This window comes from Dromiciops gliroides, chromosome 1, assembly GCF_019393635.1.
Source record: "Dromiciops gliroides isolate mDroGli1 chromosome 1, mDroGli1.pri, whole genome shotgun sequence".
Classification (NCBI taxonomy): domain Eukaryota; kingdom Metazoa; phylum Chordata; class Mammalia; order Microbiotheria; family Microbiotheriidae; genus Dromiciops; species Dromiciops gliroides.
In genome coordinates this window covers 406,320,090-406,341,222 of record NC_057861.1, presented here as the reverse complement: position 1 = coordinate 406,341,222, position 21,133 = coordinate 406,320,090, and the positions used below count along the sequence as shown (strand labels likewise).

At 35.2% G+C, this 21,133-nt stretch overlaps 1 protein-coding gene across 1 annotated transcript in view; it reads left to right on the top strand.

Annotated features, from left to right (window-relative positions):
• PARP8 (poly(ADP-ribose) polymerase family member 8) overlaps nt 1-21,133 on the top strand; it is a 254,272-nt gene that overhangs the window by 160,841 nt on the left and 72,298 nt on the right. The window contains exons 7-11 of the mRNA XM_043976309.1: nt 1,627-1,704; nt 3,584-3,678; nt 13,767-13,820; nt 16,860-16,920; nt 17,452-17,542. Coding sequence (XP_043832244.1) covers nt 1,627-1,704; nt 3,584-3,678; nt 13,767-13,820; nt 16,860-16,920; nt 17,452-17,542 — 379 coding nt within the window. The remainder of the gene's footprint in view (nt 1-1,626; nt 1,705-3,583; nt 3,679-13,766; nt 13,821-16,859; nt 16,921-17,451; nt 17,543-21,133) is intronic.

The window sequence follows — 21,133 nt, the reverse complement described above, 5'->3', positions numbered from 1 at the left end:
GGGATAGAGGGAAATTTCAAGTTCAAGATTTGGGAATAAAAAGAGAAGTGAAAGTCTTTGCTCTCAAACAACTTTTATGTTTTTTGGAGGAGCATCTAACATATAGTAGTCAGGGTGACTCAGTGGAATTGACATGAAAATAGGCAACTGTTATGGAATAAAAGGAGGTTTCCCTTTGCCTGTCAAGGATTTAGAATGACAAGGAAGAAAGAGGCAGGATGTTTGAAAGCAAATCTGGATATTCTAGTCATGAGGCAAGAAGAGTTTGGAATATAAAGAAACTTACTGAAAAATCCCTCCCAGGGTTCTAATTAGAATAAGTGTGTTGAAACTTCCATTAAGTCAGTCCCTTGGGTGGCTTCAAATGGTTTGATAGCAGCTGGACAGTTCCAGGGGTTACATTGAGCAAATGTTTACTTAGCACCTATTCTCATTCAAGCACTGAGGGAGATAGCTGTGTACATTTTGTATTTATACTAAGTTCTAGGCTTTTAAAATTAAAATAGCTCCAGACTCCACAGTTGAGTGAAGAGAACAGGGAGGTAAAACTATTGAACTTGTAGGGACCGATTTTTAATTGAGGAGTGTTGGCTAGGCGGCTTACCACAATATTGGGGCAAGGAAGGAGACTGACAGCCTCCCTCAAAATAGAGCAGGATTTATTTAACAAGAACGAACTTAAAAAAACACAAACAGGATCAGTAGGATTAAGGGAAAGGAAATAAAATGGGGAAAGGGAAGTAATACAACCTGAATAATACCACCATTCAGCAATCAGCTGAGAACACACAGCAGCATCCTGTCGCTTTCCAGCTTCAAGCTAGAATAGCAAAAAACCTCCCTTCTTCCCAGCAGACCCCAGGCTGCCCACACACAGCCCCTAGCCAATTGGCTGGCTGCTCTGACAGTCACATGACTGCCCTCACTGGGCTTCCAATCATTATAATTTTGCCAGGCCCAAATAGGTGTAGGTGAGTGGTGATGACGTGAGGTGCCAGCACCATCAGCTACAACCAGGGGGTGGAGCACCGTGCTGTTTGCAGAGCCCCAGACCAGTGTGCACGCTGAGGTTTTTTTAAAAATTCTAGCCAAAAGATGGGGTCATAAAAACCTCAAATAACAATTAATTTTTTACAAACTGCCTCTTTTAAATGTTCAGTTAGGTTAATCTACACAAGTGTTTGTCTCTGAAATGTTCTGCCATCATGTTAGGTAAGTGCCTTGAGTTGCTGACCACATTTTCCAGTAACGAATGAACACATTTTTTTTTTTCCCTAGGATATGGACAAGTATAGCGAATAGACCTATGATTTTGCTGATAAAGAAAAACCTTTGCCTATGTAGGTTTGGCACCTTTAAGAAACTTAAAGTGTTAGATTTGGCTAGAGTAGTGATCAATTTTAAGTGACTTTCCTGGAATCTTATAGCCAAGTTTCCTTGGCTCTGATGTTAGGTCTATTGCCACTACACAGTGGCTGCCATCTCTCTTTCTTTCTCTCTCTGCCTCTGTCTCTGTCTATTTTTCCCCTTTTCTCTTCTATATATATTGTTAAATCTTACTTCCAACTGGCAAACTATGATTTGTCTTTGCCATTATTCTTGTTAAAATTATTATTTTTACCTAAGGAGTCAAGACAAAATAGTACAGTGGAAGAAGATTCGGAAGGAGACAATGATTCAGAAGAATTTTATTATGGAGGGCAGGTAAGCAAGCTGATCGTTCAAATCCATGGCTAATTTTGGTACCTCAGTTCATAGTTTGAGATTGCTAGTAGAAACTTCACCGTGTTGACAGTTTAAAGTGTCTGGGGTTCATTCTTGGACCTATCACTCATTCAGAAAACTACTTACCCCTTCTTTGTATAGTTAATGATCCTTATCCTATCTGTAAGTGCTGCTATATGTTGTGATTTGAGGAAAATGGGAGGGCCAATTTGAATAAGCTCTTATTGTTAAATTTTCAGTATGAGCATTTATACCATGCTGATTTCCAATCACTACAAGTCAAGGACTGATTTATTATTTTGTTGATTGTCTAGACTTAAAGAAGTGATGGAGAAAATGTTAATAGTGCAGATTAAGCTTAAAAGTGAGTCCTGCCATATATTTTAATCTTGGGAAGCTGGTTGTTTAAAACATTTACTCATATACCTTTACATACATGGTAGATACCAAATTTATTGATGTTCATTAACATTTTCACTGAAAAAGGCATTGATCTCTACCCCTTTTCAGACCTAGGGAAAAATGACAGTTACATTAGTATTTTGTGTTGAACTTAAGTTAGAGTATCAGGGTATTCTCCAGATCTATGAAGAGACTCAGTACTCCTCGATTATGTTTCTAATTTGTTTCTTTTGTTAACTAGTCATGTATTCCTTTAAACTAAAGTTTCATGAATTCATGATAGTCTTTAGTATCTGTCACTGAATTTGAGTAATTTCACAAGTGTGAATTCCCCATCTCTCTATTTCACATTCAATTCTAGCTCCCTCAATATATACACATAATGAAAATTGTAATAAAGAGATAGGGATTGAATTTTAGCTAACAAACAATTATCCTTAGAAACACAACTATGAAAAGTATGTTAATAATAAATATGATTATTCCTTTCTGTTTCTGCACTGTGACTAACTCCTGTTAAATCTTGTTCTATAATGACACTATTAGGGGCGGCTAGGTGGCGCAGTGGATAAAGTACCGGCCCTGGATTCAGGAGTTCCTGAGTTCAAATCCGGCCTCAGACACTTGACACTTACTAGCTGTGTGACCTTGGGCAAGTCACTTAACCCCCACTGCCCCGCAAAAAAAAAAAAAAAAGCAAACCCAAAAATAATGACACTATTAAATATCTATTTTATAGTATTCTTTGGTCACATACAGTTAATGAAAGAAAAGCATAAAATAACAAAATTATTTAAACACAACGTTTAAGAACACATTAAGATTTGGGAGAATATTATTATAGTTTTAATCTTATGAACTTGCTTAAAGGTATTTCTGGAGTCTGGGAGGGACAAAGTAGGATATAAAAAACCTTTTCTGATTTATAACAATGCAAATACATAATTTGTTCATGCCCTATTGCTGAAACTAAAGGCTGCTTTAGTCAGTAAATCAGGTTCAAGTATTGGTATATCACAACTCTAGTAGTTTTCCCTTTTGAAAGAAATTAAAAATTGTATGACTGTTACTTCTGTACATAAATTTTGCAGGTAGGAAATGAAAATGCCTTATTTTTTACGTCTAGAGATTTGTGGAATTTTTCTAACATTTTGTTATACTCTATGGTTTACTTCCTCCTCAAATTCAACTTCTGGGGATCAAAGTAATCTTATTTTTAATATTTTATAAAAAGTAATGAATTATTCTCGACCCTTTGTGTCTTTAAAAAATTCAGAGCAAATCTAGTGCTGAGTTATTTCCTTTTTACATTGAGCAGATGCAGAATATTGAAGTAGATCCATAGTACATTGGGTTGACAAGGCGATTTGTCTAGCAAACCATTTATATTCATGATTATTTTGGTTTCTCCAACATCCAAATACTAAGTAATTTCTAAATCAGTCATTTTCACTAGGTGAACTATGATGGGGAACTTCACAAACACCCACAGCTGGAAGCTGATTTGACAGCAGTGAGAGAAATATATGGGCCTCATGCAGTTTCTCTCAGGTACATAATAATTTTATTGAATAAAAATGAAATTAATACTTGGGATGAACATAGGGATTTTCCTTGATGTTTTATATATGGAAATTTGCCTGGGGTGAAACTTTTTAAGATGCTGTGTAACGAAACATTTCTCATTACTGTCTTCACAAATTCCTGAGGCTTGTGTTTTGTTTTGAGACTACTCTTTGTGATGGCATATCCATCATCACAGTGTTCAGGTGCTCATAATTTAGATTATTTCAATTGCTTAATGCAATTAGTTATTTAGAGGCACTAACTTTGTGGGTCTTCAGTCCCAGGTTTGACAATAATAGATTATTATAATTTACTTGGCAAATTAGATACATACTGTTATCATAAATTAAGTCCTGTCTAACCACAAATATATTAGCAACATGTTTCAGTGGATAGATATATGGTCTTGGTTGGAGTCAGGACCTACTTTCTGATATGTAGTAAGTGGGTGGTCACATTTGCTTACCTTCTGAATGCCTTATTCAATTTTCTTTGATTGTAAGTGAAGAGTTGACAGTTTTCATGGAGGTGTGGCCCAAAACAAAAATAATTTATATTCAAATTACATTATCAAGTTGATATAATAATTAAAGGAACAAATTTAAATAATGTGTTAAGAAGATACCATAATTTACTTTGTGGCTTTTGAATAAGTTTTGTTGATAAATACTATTTTCCTCTCAATAGGAATGAAATTACTAAATCTTTATCCAACTTTCTTTTCTGTCTCCATTTGAGAAAATGTTCTGATCTACTCAGAGAATGGTAGTAAGGATAGATTGTCTTTTGATTAGGTCAGTTACTGACCTCAGAATAACTGTGAAGTTTCTGGAATACCATGAACCATTGAGATTTTTTTCCCTTTAGATTTGTGTTTGGAAAGAAAATCATTAAGGCACTACTGAGAAAGAGCTCTTCATTTGCATAAATTCTCTTCCCTATAGACTCAGGTTTTGATAATTGTTCCAATGAAAGGAAATGCAGATTAATTAAAACTACTTATAATTTACAGTGCTAGACTGAAACTTTGACACTGAGTATGATTTGTTCAAAAAATCTCTCCCCAGAAAAAAAGGCTTAGGATAACGTTAAGAGCAACAGATTTGGGATCAGAAGACCGGGGCTCAAATCCCAGTTTGACTAATGATTACCTTGATGACTTTTGGAAATTAATGTAACATATATAACAAGGAACTTGGATTACATAATCTCTACAATTGATTCTAGCTCTAAAATCCCATGTTCCTGTTAGTGGGGCTATGGCTTTTACTCAGCTAAGCATTCTTGGGAGAAATTCTACCTTTTAGGAATCACTCCCATCCTGTGGTTAAATGGTCATTTGAACAGTAAGCAGCTGGTTAGTCAACATGAATTGGTCAAGTGACTGTATGACCACTACTGGGATAGCTATGGCAGATATAAGGACAGAAAAGGAATATTCCGTGCCCTTAAGAAATTTACATTCTATTGGGGGAGTCATCATAAAAAAATCTAAGGAAATATGAAGGACATTAATTATGAAAAATAATACAAGGTAATTTGAAAGAAATATTCCCAATAGGGGTCATGAGGAAAAATCTTATCTAGAACATTGAGGTAGAGCTGGACATTTAAGGAAACTAAGATTCTTTTTTTTTTTTTTTTGGTGAGGCAATTGGGGTTAAGTGACTTGCCCAGGGTCACACAGCTAGTAAGTGTTAAGTGTCTGAGGCTGGATTTGAACTCAGGTCCTCCTGACTCCAGGGCCGGAGCTCTATCCACTGTGCCACCTAGCTGCCCTGGAAACTAAGATTCTAAGACATAAAGATGTAGGAGGAAAAGATTCAAAGCACTGGAAAGTCCATGTAGGCATAGCAACAGAGGGATAGAATATCCTTCTTGAAGACCAGTTGTACGTGAAATCTGGCAAGGTCATCTGTAAGTAGACTGTGACTAAAAATTCCAAAGGAAGGAGTCTGTAGTAAATCAGATTAGCATTGCACAATTGTTTTTGCACCCGTGGGGAATTTGGATTAGAGAGGGGAGAGACTTGAGATTGGGAAATCCATTGAGGGGCAGGAGAAGAGTGATGAGCACTTGAGCTAGTATGATGGATATATGCATAGAGAGGAGGCATGCAAGAGATGCCTTGTAGGTAAAACCTGTGAAACTTGGCAACCCATTGGATTTAGAGGGTGAGAGAGAGAGAAAGAGAAAGAACTGAGGTTATAAACATAACTGACTAGAAGGATTGTGCTGCCCTTTACAGAAATATGAAAAAAAGTTAAAAAAAATGGTCGGGTTCTGAAGAAGGAGTTGGGATAATGAGTTCTGGAAAGTACTATATATTGGTCTATGGGCTGCCATTTTTAATATATTTGTATAAGAACTTTAAGATTTGCAAATTACTTTACAAATGCCATCGTAAATTCTCCTTCAAAGAACCTTGGAGGTAGGTGCTATTATTATCATCAATTTTCAGATGAGGAAACTGAGACAGACATGACTTGATCACACAGATAGTAAGTCTCTGACATTGCATTTTAATTCAGATCTTGTGTCTGGGTCTAGAGCTCTTTGTCTACCTCAGTCCCTCATCTGTTTAATGGAGATAATAATACCTACCTCCCAGGGTTGTTCATTAGATCAAATGAGATAATATTCTAAGCACTTTGCAAAACTTAATTATTATTAATTTATGCAACTTATTACTTCATGTAATAGGGGCAAATGAAATGAAGAATAGACAAGGACAGAGGAAGAAGTGGGTATAGTGGCATTGTGTCAAATTCCTGTTATCTGAATCAGACAAAGGAAGCCTGAGCAAACTCACCACACACAGTTTGCTTTATCAATACATGAAACTCACCAAGTAAATAGGTGATAAAGGTAGATGGGCAATGAGGAACTTAAGAGGAAGGGCAAGACTGGTGATAGAATAATTAATTATAAGCAAAATGTATCCTGAAATCAGAGAGTAGAACATAAAGGGAGATTAAAAGTAAATCAGGGGCAGCTAGATGGCACAGTGGATAAAGCACTGGCCCTGGATTCAGGAGGACCTGAGTTCAAATTCAGCCTCAGACCCTGTGTGACCCTGGGCAAGTCACTTAACCCCCATTGCCGCGCCCCCCCCCCCCCAAAAAAAGGTAAATCAAATCCTGTGATCAGGTCTGAAGTTCAGGATAAGAGAAGACTGAAAGTGGAACAGAAATAGATTTATTCAATTATAGCTCAGTAGTTTTCAGCAAATTTCTTTCACCACCTTCTTTATAAAGAAGGGAATGTATGGGCAAAGAGAAGGGAAAAGTACAGAGGGAAATAGAAAATGAATAGTTATAATCATGAAGGTGAATGTGATGAGCCTACTTATAATAGAGAATAGTAGTACAGGATGGTTAGAAAGCAGAATCATTAATATGTTATTTACCAGAAACACCTTTGAAACATCAAGATTTACACAGTTTAAGGAGCTAGAACAAAATAATACATTATACTTTAAGTGAACTCAGAAAGAAAGGAGAAGCATCTTCATTTCAGAAAAGGTGAAAAGCACATAAAATTAAGAGAAAATCAGGGAACCTACAGTAGGCTTACAGGTAGCTTAATTGAGTCAGTATCAACACTTATTATATGTGTACTAAACTGCATAGCACCTAAATACTTAAAGGAAAAATGTAGCTGAATTAAAAGGAGAAATCCTCAGTAAAACTATAGTAATAGGGGATTTTAAGGTATACCTTTAAGACCTAGACAAATCTAATAGAAAGATTAGAAGTTGAGTAACCGAGTGGTACTTTAGTAAAGTTAAAGATGATATAACTGGTGATTACTAAATGAGAAAAGAAAGTAGTTGTTAAATTTTTCAACCTCCCAACAACTTAACAAAAATTGGCAATATATTAGGATATTAACTTTAAATCCTTGGTTAGCAGAAATTTTAACCATATACTTTGTTCACCACAATGCAATAAAAAATGTAGTCAATTAAAAGTTTTTGAAGAATGGATTAAAATTGATTTTAGCCTACATTATATTTATTCCCAGCTTCAAATTATCTAATCATTCCCATTTCAAAATTTTATGATTCTATCAGCCTACTTCTCTTCTCTTTACCATGGGGACTAAGAAAATTTGTATCTGAATCTGAGAATTCATAAGCCAAGATGAAGGAGGAAGATATGAATAGCATGCAGTAAAGAAATAACTGTTAAATTAGTTTCATTAGAATGTTGGATAGACCTGAAGCATTCCCTAGAATCTAAGATGAGGCGCATAACCTTATTGCTTATGTTTGAAAACGGTCCTCTTCCTTTAATTTCTTCTTTTCAAGAGGAGCTAAGGACTGAGGAGGTGGGAATAAGTATCAGAATGGTATTCACTGCTTCAGTGATGGCTCTCCTTTAGTTGCATTCTTGTTCTTCTAACTGACTTGTTAACTGGTAGCCCCAGAATGCCAAACAATTTTTCTTATTTGTCAGTTCAGCCATGTGGGATTTCTTTCTTCTTTAGCATCATTTAGAAAAAAAGGATTCAATTTTATTTGAATTTCACAGCTGCAGACCCTCCCCTCCATATTGAGAAAGCAAGAAAAACAGAACTCTTTACCAAGATATATAGTCAAACAAAACAAATTACCACATTGTCTAGCCTCGTTAAAAAAACAAAAAGCAAACAAACATAGAATTCTTTCATTATTTAGAAGAATTTATAGCATCTTTAGATACAGTTTCTAAAACTTGTCCTGTCTGCCAAGATTTCTTCCTGCTTGCCGAATTTGCATAATCCTTGAACCCACCATGAAAATTTCTCACAGACTGGGCATCAAAACACATATTTAGCAAGTACACAGAGACTGCTGAGCTTGAGGTGTCAGAGAACATAGAGTTCTTCCTGATTCTCTAAACATTTCTGACCTGTTGATGTGGAAGTAACTACATAATGAGAGCAGTTTGTCATCTGATATGCTTATTTGTGGCAAGCTTTAGCTTCAAGAAAATGTGGGAGGGAAGAAGAATCTAAGGATTAGATAGTTTAAAAAAACCCTCCCCATACCCATAAGCTTGGCATATTTAATCCTTGAATGACAGAGAGAATTAATTTTCAAAATGTCAGGTAGGGTATCACCCACTCTAAAGAAATTAGAACCAATATGTAAGGCTTACATTTAGACAAATGATGGTGAGTCATTCTTCCTTTGAGACAAAGAATTCATGAAATTCTAGCCTAGTGTTAGTAGATACTTGTTAATTGAAAGTATTTTGTCCCTAAGTTTCAGGGGAAAAAAAAAAACAGAACTTACTTTACACATCCATACATCTATATCACAGAGGTACTTTTGGAGGCATCTTGATCTGCTTCCTTATTTTATAGTTAGAGACTTATACAAAGCTTAAATGACTTGCCTAAGGTCACATGATGAATGGCAGTGAAGAGATTCTAATTCAGGGCCTCTAATGTTAAATTCACGACTCTTTGCAGTACATTACTCTGCCTCAGTTTTAAAAAGAAAAAGGAGAATTGCCCAGTTTGAAGACCTGCAATTCAGAACATGGATGTAGCACAGATATTAAAATTGTTGAAGGCAGTTGTTTTAGCTCTTGGTTCCTGTGCAATAAAATATACAATATTTAGTGAGCTTACAGGTTTTTTTTTTTAAAGCATTGATTTGGTCAAGGTAATTATTATAAGCTTGTATGCTTTATAGAGTACAATCAGTTGTCTCTCCTCACTATTCAAGGTGCATTCATAATTCAGGCAGGCAATTTAATTCTGCCAATTGCTATTCAGGGGATATAGGACTCCTGACACACTCTCTCCATGTTGTAAGACTACAGCACCAAAGCGATGACTGCAAAGGCTCCATCTGGGCAAACTGTAATCATGCTTTGTAACATCTCAGCATGAACGTGAAATTACTGGCATTATATGAAAATGGTATTTACAATGGAAATAGTTTTGCATATATACAATGCTGTTTGTGAATTCTTTGAAGTGTTGCATAAAAACAAAAAATGATGTAACTATTTACAGATCTACACCTGCAGAATCTAGTTAATTGCAGACCTTGTAAGGTCTTTGCCTCTTTACAATTCTGCATGCATTCTGCCCTATCCTGCAATAGAACACTTCTTTCTACTTTTTATTCCATTGAGTTGTACAGGAAACAAATGGGGGCAAGAAAGAGAAATTAAACTTGTAAAATATTTAACAAAGCATTTACAATGCATATATTTATTGAAAGGTCTAAATAAAAGGTGTCTCTATGTTGAGAGTTTCTTAAAAGATCATTATTCAGGGGGCAGCTAGGTGGCACAGTGGATAAAGCACCCGCCCTGGATTCAGAAGTACCTGAGTTCAAATTCGGCCTCAGATACTACAACCCATGACAAGTCACTTAACCTCTGTCCACCTCAGTTGCTTCAACTGTAAAATAGGTTTGATAATAGCACCTACTGCCCCCCATTTTATTAGAATAAAAAGAAATAATATTAGTAAAGTGTTTGCTATATCAAAGCTTCTTAAACTGTGGGTTGTGACCCCATATGGGGTTATATAACTGAATGTGGGGGTTGTGAAATGTTTGGCAATAGCAAAAGGTTATATAGACCTATTTTATATATATATATATTTTATATACCTATATACCCAGGGTCTTGTAAGACTTATCCCGGCAAAAAGGGGCCACAAATGGAAAAAGTTCAGGAAGCCCTGTGGTGTGTAAACACTAGCTATTATTATTATTAGCTTTTACAACCATTTGTATATTCTAAATTACAGCCAAATTAGACCATTTCCTGTCCATTGTTTTTATCCTGCCATCTTTTGCTATTTTGCCTTTTGTCCAGAAATAACCTGAGATTGATTGCTTCCTTCTAAAGGATAAGATCTCCCCCACATCTCTTAATTAGGCACGGAGAAATAATCTGTGTCATAATCAGTGGTTTTTAACCTTGGAGCCATGAACATGTGTGTGTGTGTGTATGTATACATATATTGTGATAACTACTATTTTCATTTGTAATTCTATATTTTATTTTATGCATTTAAAGACATTATCCCAAGGAAGGGTTTATAAATTTCTACAGATGGCCAAAGGGATCCGTGACAAGAAAAAAAAAAAAAGGTTAAGAATGCCAATTCTTTTGTCCAGATTTTTTAGTCCATAATGTTTAATTCCAGCTGCAGCTTCTTTTCTACTTGCCATTATAAAACAGTAGAACATTTCAGCTTGAATGCAGACCCCTCAGGGTTCATCTCCTCAGAATTCCAGAAAGCATGAGTGGGAAATACACAAGGGATTTACCCAAATCAGTTGAAGTAGTCATTAGCAATCAGAGGGATTCTGAGGGTGAAAGTAGTTTTATTTCATCATGTTAAAACTCTCTTAAAAGAAAGATATAACATAATTTCTTTTTGCATTTTTTTTGGGTGACTCTTAATTAGAAATGTCTAACAGCATTTAATTAGGCAGTCATCTTCTAGTCCTGAATAGCAGTTTGGGGATATTTAAAACAGGTTTTTTTAAAAGGGAAAAAAACCCAGAGAGGCCAGTGTTCCATGAACCAATAGGTTTTTACTGTTGAACATTTTGAGGGAGGTCCAAGGATAACATGAAATATCTAGGGAGTGGAGGTCCTTGAAGTCTTAAGCTCAGTGGTCTTTATGTCGAGGGAGGAAATGGAAATGGATCTGTGATGAAAGGCTACCTATAGACTTCACACATCCAGGTTCCATTAATCTCTTATTCCTTCTAGTTAATATTCTATGGGATGCCTGGCTCCTTGATCACTTCTACTCCAAAAAGTAAGTCAGTGAATTTTTTAGGTGGGGACAAGGTTTTTACTCTGCCTTGTCTAATTGTTTGCCCATCTCCAATGTCAATTGTAAGAAGATACCATGAGGGCAGCTAGGTGGCGCAATGGATAAAGCATGGGCCCTGGATTCAGGAGGACCTGAGTTTAAATCTGACCTCAGACACGTGACACTTACTAGCTGCGTGACCCTGGGCAAGTCACTTAACTTTCCTTGCCCCTCTCCCCCCACAAAAAAAGACACCATGGGTGGACTGACAAAGTGTGTCTCTGTATGGATCTAGGATGTGATATTTTCTAGTTATGACAATTTCCAGGGAAAGGCAGGTGGAGGGGGATGTTAGGCCAAAAGAGGCAATAAGGCCAGAGTTAGCTTTCTTCAAGTGCCAAAAACCCTGTGTGTGTGTGTGTGTGTGTGTGTGTGTGTGTGTGTGTGTGTGTTTGTGTTTTGTGGGGTATTTTTAGCTTCCAAACTATAAAATTCCTTTTTAGAATGGAAGAATGTTTGTCTGCTTTTAGGTAGATATGTCAATGCTACAGTTCATCTTTCATTTAATTATTCTCTGCCACATTGGTTTCAGACAATAACATGTTCATGTGCTAAACCTGGGTAATATTATTTTTGTTCTCTTCATTAAAAAAATTGTCATGTAAATGATTCTTTGCTAATTCTTATTTTAGGAAATAACAAAAGCACCAATGGTGATGGGGTTGGGAGTATGAGGTGTGGGGAAGGGATTTTTTTTTTTCCATTAGTGTTTGCTTTCTTTTTGAGATATAGAAATTTGATCAGAATTAAGGGTTAGTCATTTCTAGCATCCTACTCATCTTTTATTTTTTAAATAGTAAACTACATTCACATAGTACTTTAAAGGCAGAAACAATAATAACTAACATTTATATAGTACCTTATACCTGACAAAGAATTTTCTTCACAATAGCCCAGCAAAGCAGCAGTAGTATTATCCTTGCCTTACATTGCTCTTGCCTCTGCTTCCAATATTTTTCTCTAGTTCCTATTGCTAACTGTGTTCCCTCCATCCTATTCACTCCCCATGATATTTACTCTATTTCTATCTTCTTTTATCCTTTCCCTCCTCAAAAATATTTTGCTTCTGACTGCCCCTCCCCCAATCTGCCCTCCTAACCCACTGAGGGTTAGTCATTTCTAATCAGGATCAGGGGTCAATTCAGATTTGCTCCCTGGGAATTCATTTATGCAATAAGCCAAAGTAAGTCTTGTCATCTCTGCCAGAATATTTCTTAAAGTTATGTTATTAAATATTTTTTAGAGGTACTATTAAAATCCAGGAATTTCTTGGTAATATAAACCAATTTACGGAATTTTAAGTTTACCAAATTGAAAAATAAGAAATTAATTTTCTTACTTATGCAGAAGCTACAATTTTAGGAAAATCACATTGAAGTATTTGCCATATTAGATATTGACATCTACTCACAAAATGCAAATGTATATAGAGTAGCTGAATTCGAAGATGTCAGTATGAAATTAAAAGGTCATAGGATCATAAATGCATAATTGGATAGGACCTCAAAAGTGATTCAGTTCAAACTCCTCATTTTACAGATGAGGAAATGAAGTTTGAAGAATTTAAATTGTCTTGTCACGCAGGTTTTATATGTTATAAGTAAATTTGAACCCAGGTATAAGTGCAAATGTTCCATGTGCTGCCCTTCCTTAGACATGACAGAAACTTTCAAATTGGGTTGATGATGCAGTTAATCCAGTATTTTGGAAAGTCTGCCAGAGCAATCTCATCAGGCATAGTTTTTCTTATTAACCCAAACCCAAGCATTCCCTGAAGCTAGCTACTATATTTCAATCAGTATAGTATTTCATAAGCACTTGCTGTCATCTTTTCACAGTATTTCTAGGCATGCAAAAATAAAAGGGAAATGTCTGATTTCTGTTGGAATAGATGATATGTACCTATAAGCATACAGCCAAAAGAAAGAAAGAAAGAGATGAATAGACAGGTCAATAAATAGGTACAAGGGTTTTTGGTGTTCATAATACTCTTCTAGGTGTTAGAAAGGTAAAAAGTTTAGGTCCCATCCTCATAGTGCTGACCATCTACTAGGCAAATAAGAAACGAATAGATATTGCATAATATTGGGTACTAAAGTTAGATGTAATTTGAAGTTGTAAAAAGAAGGCATTATATTTAGTCCAAGAATTAAAGTTATTATCGATTAGGGGACTTAGGATAATCGTAGAAAAAATTATTTTGAATCTGAAATTAATATTAATCTATCCAGACATGAAGAGGGAACACAGAAGGAAAGATGTAAAATGGATTTGGAATCAAACGGGTGAGTTGGGTTCAAAGCCTGCTACTATTACTTTCTACATGTTTAACCTTAGGCAAGTCAGTTAACCTCTCTTGATCTTCTGGATAGAGCTCAATCACTTCCATCTCTAGTCATGCAATTTTGGCATTTACATGGCATAGTAAATAGAGTATTAGACACGGAGTCAGGAAGACCTAAGTTCAAATATGAACTCAAACACTTGCTAGCTTGTGACCCTGAGCAAGTCACATAACTTGTGTCTGCTCACTTTATTCAATGTAAAATGAGATAGAATAATAGCATCCATTTTCCTTGGTTGTTGTGTGGCTCAAATGAGCTAATATTTGTAAAGCACTTAGCATAGTGCCTAGCACATAGGAGATACTAAATAAATGCTAGGTATTTTTATTATCTTATGATCTTTTCCATGATGAGCAGAACACGAAAATGTATGAATATGCTTAGCCTTTAACTGTCTTATTTTGTCCCCCTGGACCCCCTAAAAAATTACCTGGGAGAATTATAGTTTTAAGTACCTGAAATCATTAGATTTGTACATTTACCCAATTAAGTCTTTTGCTACAATCCCAATTTGTAAATACTTGTGGCTTTATTTCGGTATAAAAGTGATCTGATTTTGTTGTTGACTGCATTGTAAATGTCTTGGTAAAAAAAATTCATAAGTAATTAATTATAAGCCACTTCATTTGCAGAATAACTTTTCCAGTGCATAGGTTTTATTGTATTATACCCCTGCCCCAGATTCTTGTGTCTCCTATTGTCCACAGGTTATTTACAGTCTTTTGTAGTCTGGTTCTTATCTATCTTTCCAAACATTATGTATTATCTCTCTTCATATACTTTCTGTTCCAACTAGAGTGGCTTAAGATCTCTTCCCAGAAGTCATCAATTCATCCCCTGGCCCATGGATATTACATGCCTCGAGTCTGTCCCCTTGTCACATTTACTTTAGAGTCCTCAGTTTACTTTAAGCCTCAGGAACCATCTACATAAAGCTTCTCTTCCCCTCATCCCTTTTTTTTCTCTTTATTCTTTATTTTTAGTTATGGGTGTTACCTTCATATCCAGAATAATGTAAATGCTGAAAAGAGAGACTAGTTTGTGTTTAAATTTATAGAGCCAGCACAGTAGGATGCCTGTTGTAGACAGTTAATAAATGTTAAAACAAATTGAAATGTAGACATAGAATATTAGACCCATTTAATCTCATATTTTAAATGGCTTTCTATGCAGAGTTTTCCTGCTAATTCACTGGATGAATGACATTCTTGACAGCCTTAGAATGGGGGAAAAATGACTGTTTATTTTTTTAGTTACTGATTTATGTTATCATTTAACACAAAAGAGAACAAGACTTGTTGTATTCAAGTAGACCATGCTGAGGGATTGTATTCTAATGCACCCATGGTAGAGTAGTTTCATAGTGAACTCTAGCTTGCTGCTGTTAAAGGGAGATGAAGGTGAAAATATCTCGTGTCTCTTTCCTTTAGGGGTGTCTAACAGTGTCTTGCACATAATAGACAATTAATAAATATAGGTTGAATTTGTTGGATTTGTTGAAATTCTTCCTTTTAGTAATGGAGGGCAGGGAAATGAGGAAAGGGAAAACTGAAGAAAATACATATTTGTTATTGTAGTTGGCTGAATTAGGAGAATTTGAAGTAAATTGACTTCTAAATTAGTATCGAATCTTAGCTCTGGCTTTGACTTCCCACTGGCACATTTCTTTTTTCTTTTTCTTTTTTCTTTTTCTTTTTTCTTTTTCTTTTTTTGCGGGGCAACGGGGGTTAAGTGACTTGCCCAGGGTCACACAGCTAGTATGTGTCAAGTGTCTGAGGTTGGATTTAAACTCAGGTCTTCCTAAATCCAGAGCCAGTGCTTTATCCACTGTGCCACGTAGCTGCCCCACATTTCTTTTTTAGTGGTAATTTTAGTATAAGCAGTTTTTGGTTTTGTTGCCCTTTAACATCATTTCTTAACCTTTTTCCTAATTTCTGTTTCTATTTTACTGATCTCTATGCCCTCATGAACTGCCTAAAATTCCCTGTGACTTTACAAAGTACCTACCAACTGGGAGGTTTGTCCGCATTCTAAGATTTCCTCTTTCTACTGTCAGCACCAATTTAGAATTGCCATTTCTTAAGGCTCTCTGGCTGGTACCAGCTGGGTGGCAGAGTAGATGGAGTCCTAGGCCTGGATTTAGGAGAGCCTGACTTCAGATCTGGCCTCAGACCCTTATAGCTGAGGTTAATTCACTTAACTTCTGACTGCTTCAGTTTCCTCATCTGTAAAATGAGGATAATAATACCTACCTCCCAGGGTTGTTGTGAAGATAAATTTAAAAAATAGTGATTGTAATGTGTTTAACATACTGTCTGATGCATGGTAAGCATATGTAAATGTTAGCTATCATCATCATTCTTACAGTTCTGATTATCCAATCAAAATAATTCCTAGTACAATGGACATTTGTTTTGTTTTGTTTTTCTAACTTTAAGTGAATTACTGGTGGATAAAATGCCTCTGGAGGTGATTCTGAAATGGGAGATTTCTTAAAGCATTTTATCTACTCCTTCCAATGGCCTAGTAATAAAATATTTTTTTATTAGCATTTACAACAGCATGCCTTTTACCCACCCTACCTTTGGAATTTACAGTGTGCACTCACACAAAGCTTTCATTAGTAAGAAATAACTCGAGTTTGTAAAGTTTAAAAAAACCCAACAACCTGAATATTTGAAATCTCAAATCAGAAATCCTTCGATGTGGAAAGCATTGTCAGTATGTCTGTCTGTAAAATATTTTTATGTATCCATAAAATATAAATAGCTATGTAAAGAAATTCAATGAATGAACAAATTAAAAATATATGTTTACCATCTAGCAGTTCCTAGGGATACCAATACAAAGATTAGAGCTTAAACTTTTATACTGGGGAGGCCTCATATACACTTTAGAAGCAGTATTCTAGTTTTAAATTGTGAAGAAGAATCAAACTTTTGGGAAGTTTGTGCAATTTATGTTTATCTTTGCTTTTAGGGAATATGGAGCCATTGATGATGTAGATATTGATCTGCATATTGATGTTAGCTTTCTTGATGTAAGTATCTGTGATAGGTCTGACAAACTTTCAAGTACCTTATATTTGTTACTTTTTTGGAGCTTTGATTTTAGATGGTCAGTGGTTCACTGACATTAGTTCATCATATATTATGTTTTATTTTAAAATTTAAAAAATAAATACTCCAACAGATATATTCTGTTGTGTTTGCTTTATTTTTCCTTGTTAAAGTGGCTTATGGAGGAAAAACATACACTGGCTGGTTTGAGTAATGAAAATCTATATTGTTTTGCCATGGTATCTTTTAATAGGTTCTGAAATTTATAGGGAAAGCATTGCAGCATTTCTGTATATTTAAGATTTTGCTGTTTTACTGTGTAAGTGAAAGGCAAAGATTAAGAGTAATTTGTTTTTTTCCTTGACAGCGTAGAAGACTTTAATGTTATTTATAGGCTGTTGTGATTTTTATACCTCTTACCATATAGAATAAATAGCTGTATTTGAATGGAAAAAAAATAAGTATTCAAGGACTCTGTCATAAGGCTGATTTTTTTTTTTTAATCATTTCAGGAAGAGATTGCTGTGGCTTGGGATGTGATTCGTACGGAGCCTATAATAGTCCGATTGCACTGTTCACTTACACAATATTTAAATGGCCCAGGTTGGTCTTCTTTCTTTGTCTATTTCCTTTTCAAAGTGTGAAGGAAGAGTTTATGGGACAACAAGCAAATCATACTCTGATTCAGTCTCTAAATGCTAGGTAACCACTTCAGTAATACTGGTAAATGTTATGAGGCCAAATTTTAGAAGCTTAATCTACCATACAGTCATTGGTATCAGATGTTTGTGGTACTTCATGGTCTGGATTTTGAAAGAACTCAGGGTTCTGACATGAAACTGTTTAATCATTTAACTCTCTATGATTCTTGGATTTCCCAAGGTTGTGTGTTTGGTCTTATTTTCCAATAAATGTTCATAGTATGAGGAAAGGCATTCTTCCCACCCCCCCACCCCCATTTATTTAGAATTTTATTTTCCCCCAATTACATGCAAAAACAATTTTTAACATCCATTTAAAAAACTTTTTCTTTCAAATCCTCTTCTGGTCGGGGATGGGGTGGGGGAGAAGTAAGGTGTTCCAGAGTACTGCAAAGGTTGGAGGGGTCCAGGTTATGATGGGCTGGGAATTTCAAACGGAGGACTTAATACTTGATCCTAGAAGTCACAGAGAATCACTGTAGTCTATCAAATAGCAGGCAGTGACTTGATCATATATGAAATGAAGGGGTTCTAAATCCTGTTATCCTATGCCATTTTCCCATCCCCTGCTAAAATCTTCCTTGGTTCCTTATTGCCTTTAAGATAAAAATTATAAGCCTGGCAGTCACAGCTCTTCCCAGTTCAGCTCCAAACTACATTGTTGTTCCCCACCCTTTGGTCACTGAAAATTTTTACTGATATGCATAAGTAAAAATCACTGTGTTTCATATAAGTATTTTTGTTAGTAAATGAGTGCTTTGACTATGTTAGTATTTTTAGGTTTACAGACATTTGAAGAGTATATGTAAACCAGCCCTCTGGTTGTCTGTTTACAAAAAATTCCTGTCAGTCTTTGGGTACTATATAAAATATTTTTCATTGGCATATACTACTGTGTACTTCAGCTACATATTACTCATAAATACAGAAATTATAGGTATTGGATTGATAGAGTAGTTATCATTTTGCAAATGATGATAAAGAATTACTTTGAAATAACTAAACTTTCAAATATAAAATTAGATTAGGTAATAAATTAGTATATATTTTATAAGATTAAACATACTTGGGAAAAGTTTCTCAAGAACACTAAAGATATATGCTATTGTAATGGACTATCTTTATCTAGCATCAGGACCTGAAATTGATTTGAGACTTAGTTGGCATCTGTAATGTACCTCTTGACAGTCTTTGTGCATTATGGGGAAATTACTTTTTTTCTCAGTTTTGTGATCTGGAAAAGGAGGTATTGGATTAGATAATGTCTAAGGTCCACTATAATGTTAGAATTGTATGATCCTTTCAGGAATTTTTTTGACTTCTTCAACTTACCTATAATTGTAATCTTTGTCCTTCTTAGGGTAATATATTCTGTAGATTTGGGCATCTCACTTAAGGTACTTTTCTTTCCAAGTTGATTTTTTTGTTCCTTATAGGTTAGGGATTGAGATTGGGTTTTTTTAATTTCTTTTTTATCTCCCTCCTCCCCATTCAAACCAGACACAATATCTTATATTTACTGCATGCTCAATAAATATTTATTGATTTGATATGGTTAGTGCTCTCAGTGTAAAGTAATATCTTATTTTATTCATCCAAAAAAATTCAACTTTCAGATTGTCTCTATTCCTGGAATCAAAATGTTATTTGGTGAATTCCACCTCTGCTCTCAAATGCTTTGGAAATCTTTGGATAAAGACCAACCCCTTACACCATAAACCAAGATTCTAAATGGTTTCGACTTAGCTATAGAAGATTACATCATAAATTTACCTTATGGATCTATAGGTTAGAGAGGATTTCATGACTAAGCAAGCCATGGAGAGGATCACTTAAAATGGATAATTTGATTACACAAAATTAAAAAAGGTTTTGCTCATACAATTCTCATGTAGTAAAAATTAGATTATTTGGGAAAATATCAGTGACTTTCTCTGAGAAAGGTCTCTTATCCATGGTATATCAAGAATAAATTCAACTTTATATGACTATGAGGCATCAAGGAAAGTAATCCAAACTATCAACAACCATATGAAAAAAATGCTCTAAATGATTAATAATCAGATCAGTGCAAATAAAAGCAACATTAACGTTTGAGACTTTGAAATTGGTTAAAAGGAAAGGAAAATGACAAATGTTAGAAAGGATATGTAGAAAACTGGGACACTAGTGCACTATTGGTAGAGATGTCAATTGGTCCAGCCATTCCAGAAAACATTTAGATCTGTGCCTCCAAATTTACTAAAATCTACATATCTTTTGGCTTAGCTATATAAGTGAAGTTATACTTCAAAGAACTCAAAGAAAAAGGAGTACTTTTTGTAATAGCAAAAATTTGAAACAACAGATGTGTTTTTCTATTGGGTAATGGCTAAATTAATTGTAGTTTATGAATGTAATAGAATAATATTGTCCCATAGCAAATGATGAAATGGCAAATAAAAGTTTCAAAGAAACCGAGAAACCCCTTTATGAATTGAAGCAGAGTAGAAGGAGTGAAACAACAATTTTACAGTGACAACTTTGAAAGATTTTAAAATTCTGATTGATGTAACAATAAACTATGAGTCCAAAAGCATGAGGATGAAAGACATTGTTCACCTTACAAAAAGGTGATAAATTTAAAATGCAGAAAGAAACATATTTTCATATATAGCCAATGCAGAAAAGCATTTTCCCCTTGGAATATGTAACTATGTATGTATCAGATTCTTTATTTTTCTATTTGTGTTTGCTCAATTGTAAGGGAGGAGGGGTAGTAAGAAAAATAGTTGCTTTTTTTAAAAAAAAAAAAGGAAGAAAAACCCCTTTTTCAACAGCTATCCCCAAGTTCAATTCTTTTTTTGTTTTTTGTTTTGTTTTTTGTTTTTTTGCAGGGCAATGGGGGTTAAGTGACTTGCCCAGGGTCACACAGCCCAAGTTCAATTCTATTGTTGGTGGAGCTAAGGGGCTATTTGAGTGCTTTATGTTTCTATCCTTGTATATTTTCTCCTGTAGGCTTGAGTGTGTTAATACATTTTCTGTAGGATAAAACACAGTTGGTCCTATACTCAGCACTCATGATACCCCGAGAAGCTATATGGCAGCTGAGGACCCAGTCACCCACAATTGGGGAGAGCTGGACACAAACTATTCCTAAGATTTATTTTGGATGTTTACCTGTATTAATTCAAGTCAGGAAAAGAATCAGACATTGGAAATAACATTTTTTGTATATCTGCCCCCAGGATCCAGATGCTGTCTATGTAAGCTTATACATTAAAACAAACAAACAAACAAAAAACACCCCAAAACACTTGAAATCCCTTTTGGGCATGTCTCTTGGATTAAGCTGTTAGCACCAGACCAGAAGAATAGATTTATGACTTGCCAGTTAAATTCTGTAAACTTTTTTTTTGGGGGTGAGGCAATTGGGGTTAAGTGACTTGCCCAGGGTCACACAGCTAGTAAGTGTTAAGTGTCTGAGGCTGGATTTGAACTCAGGTCCTCCTGA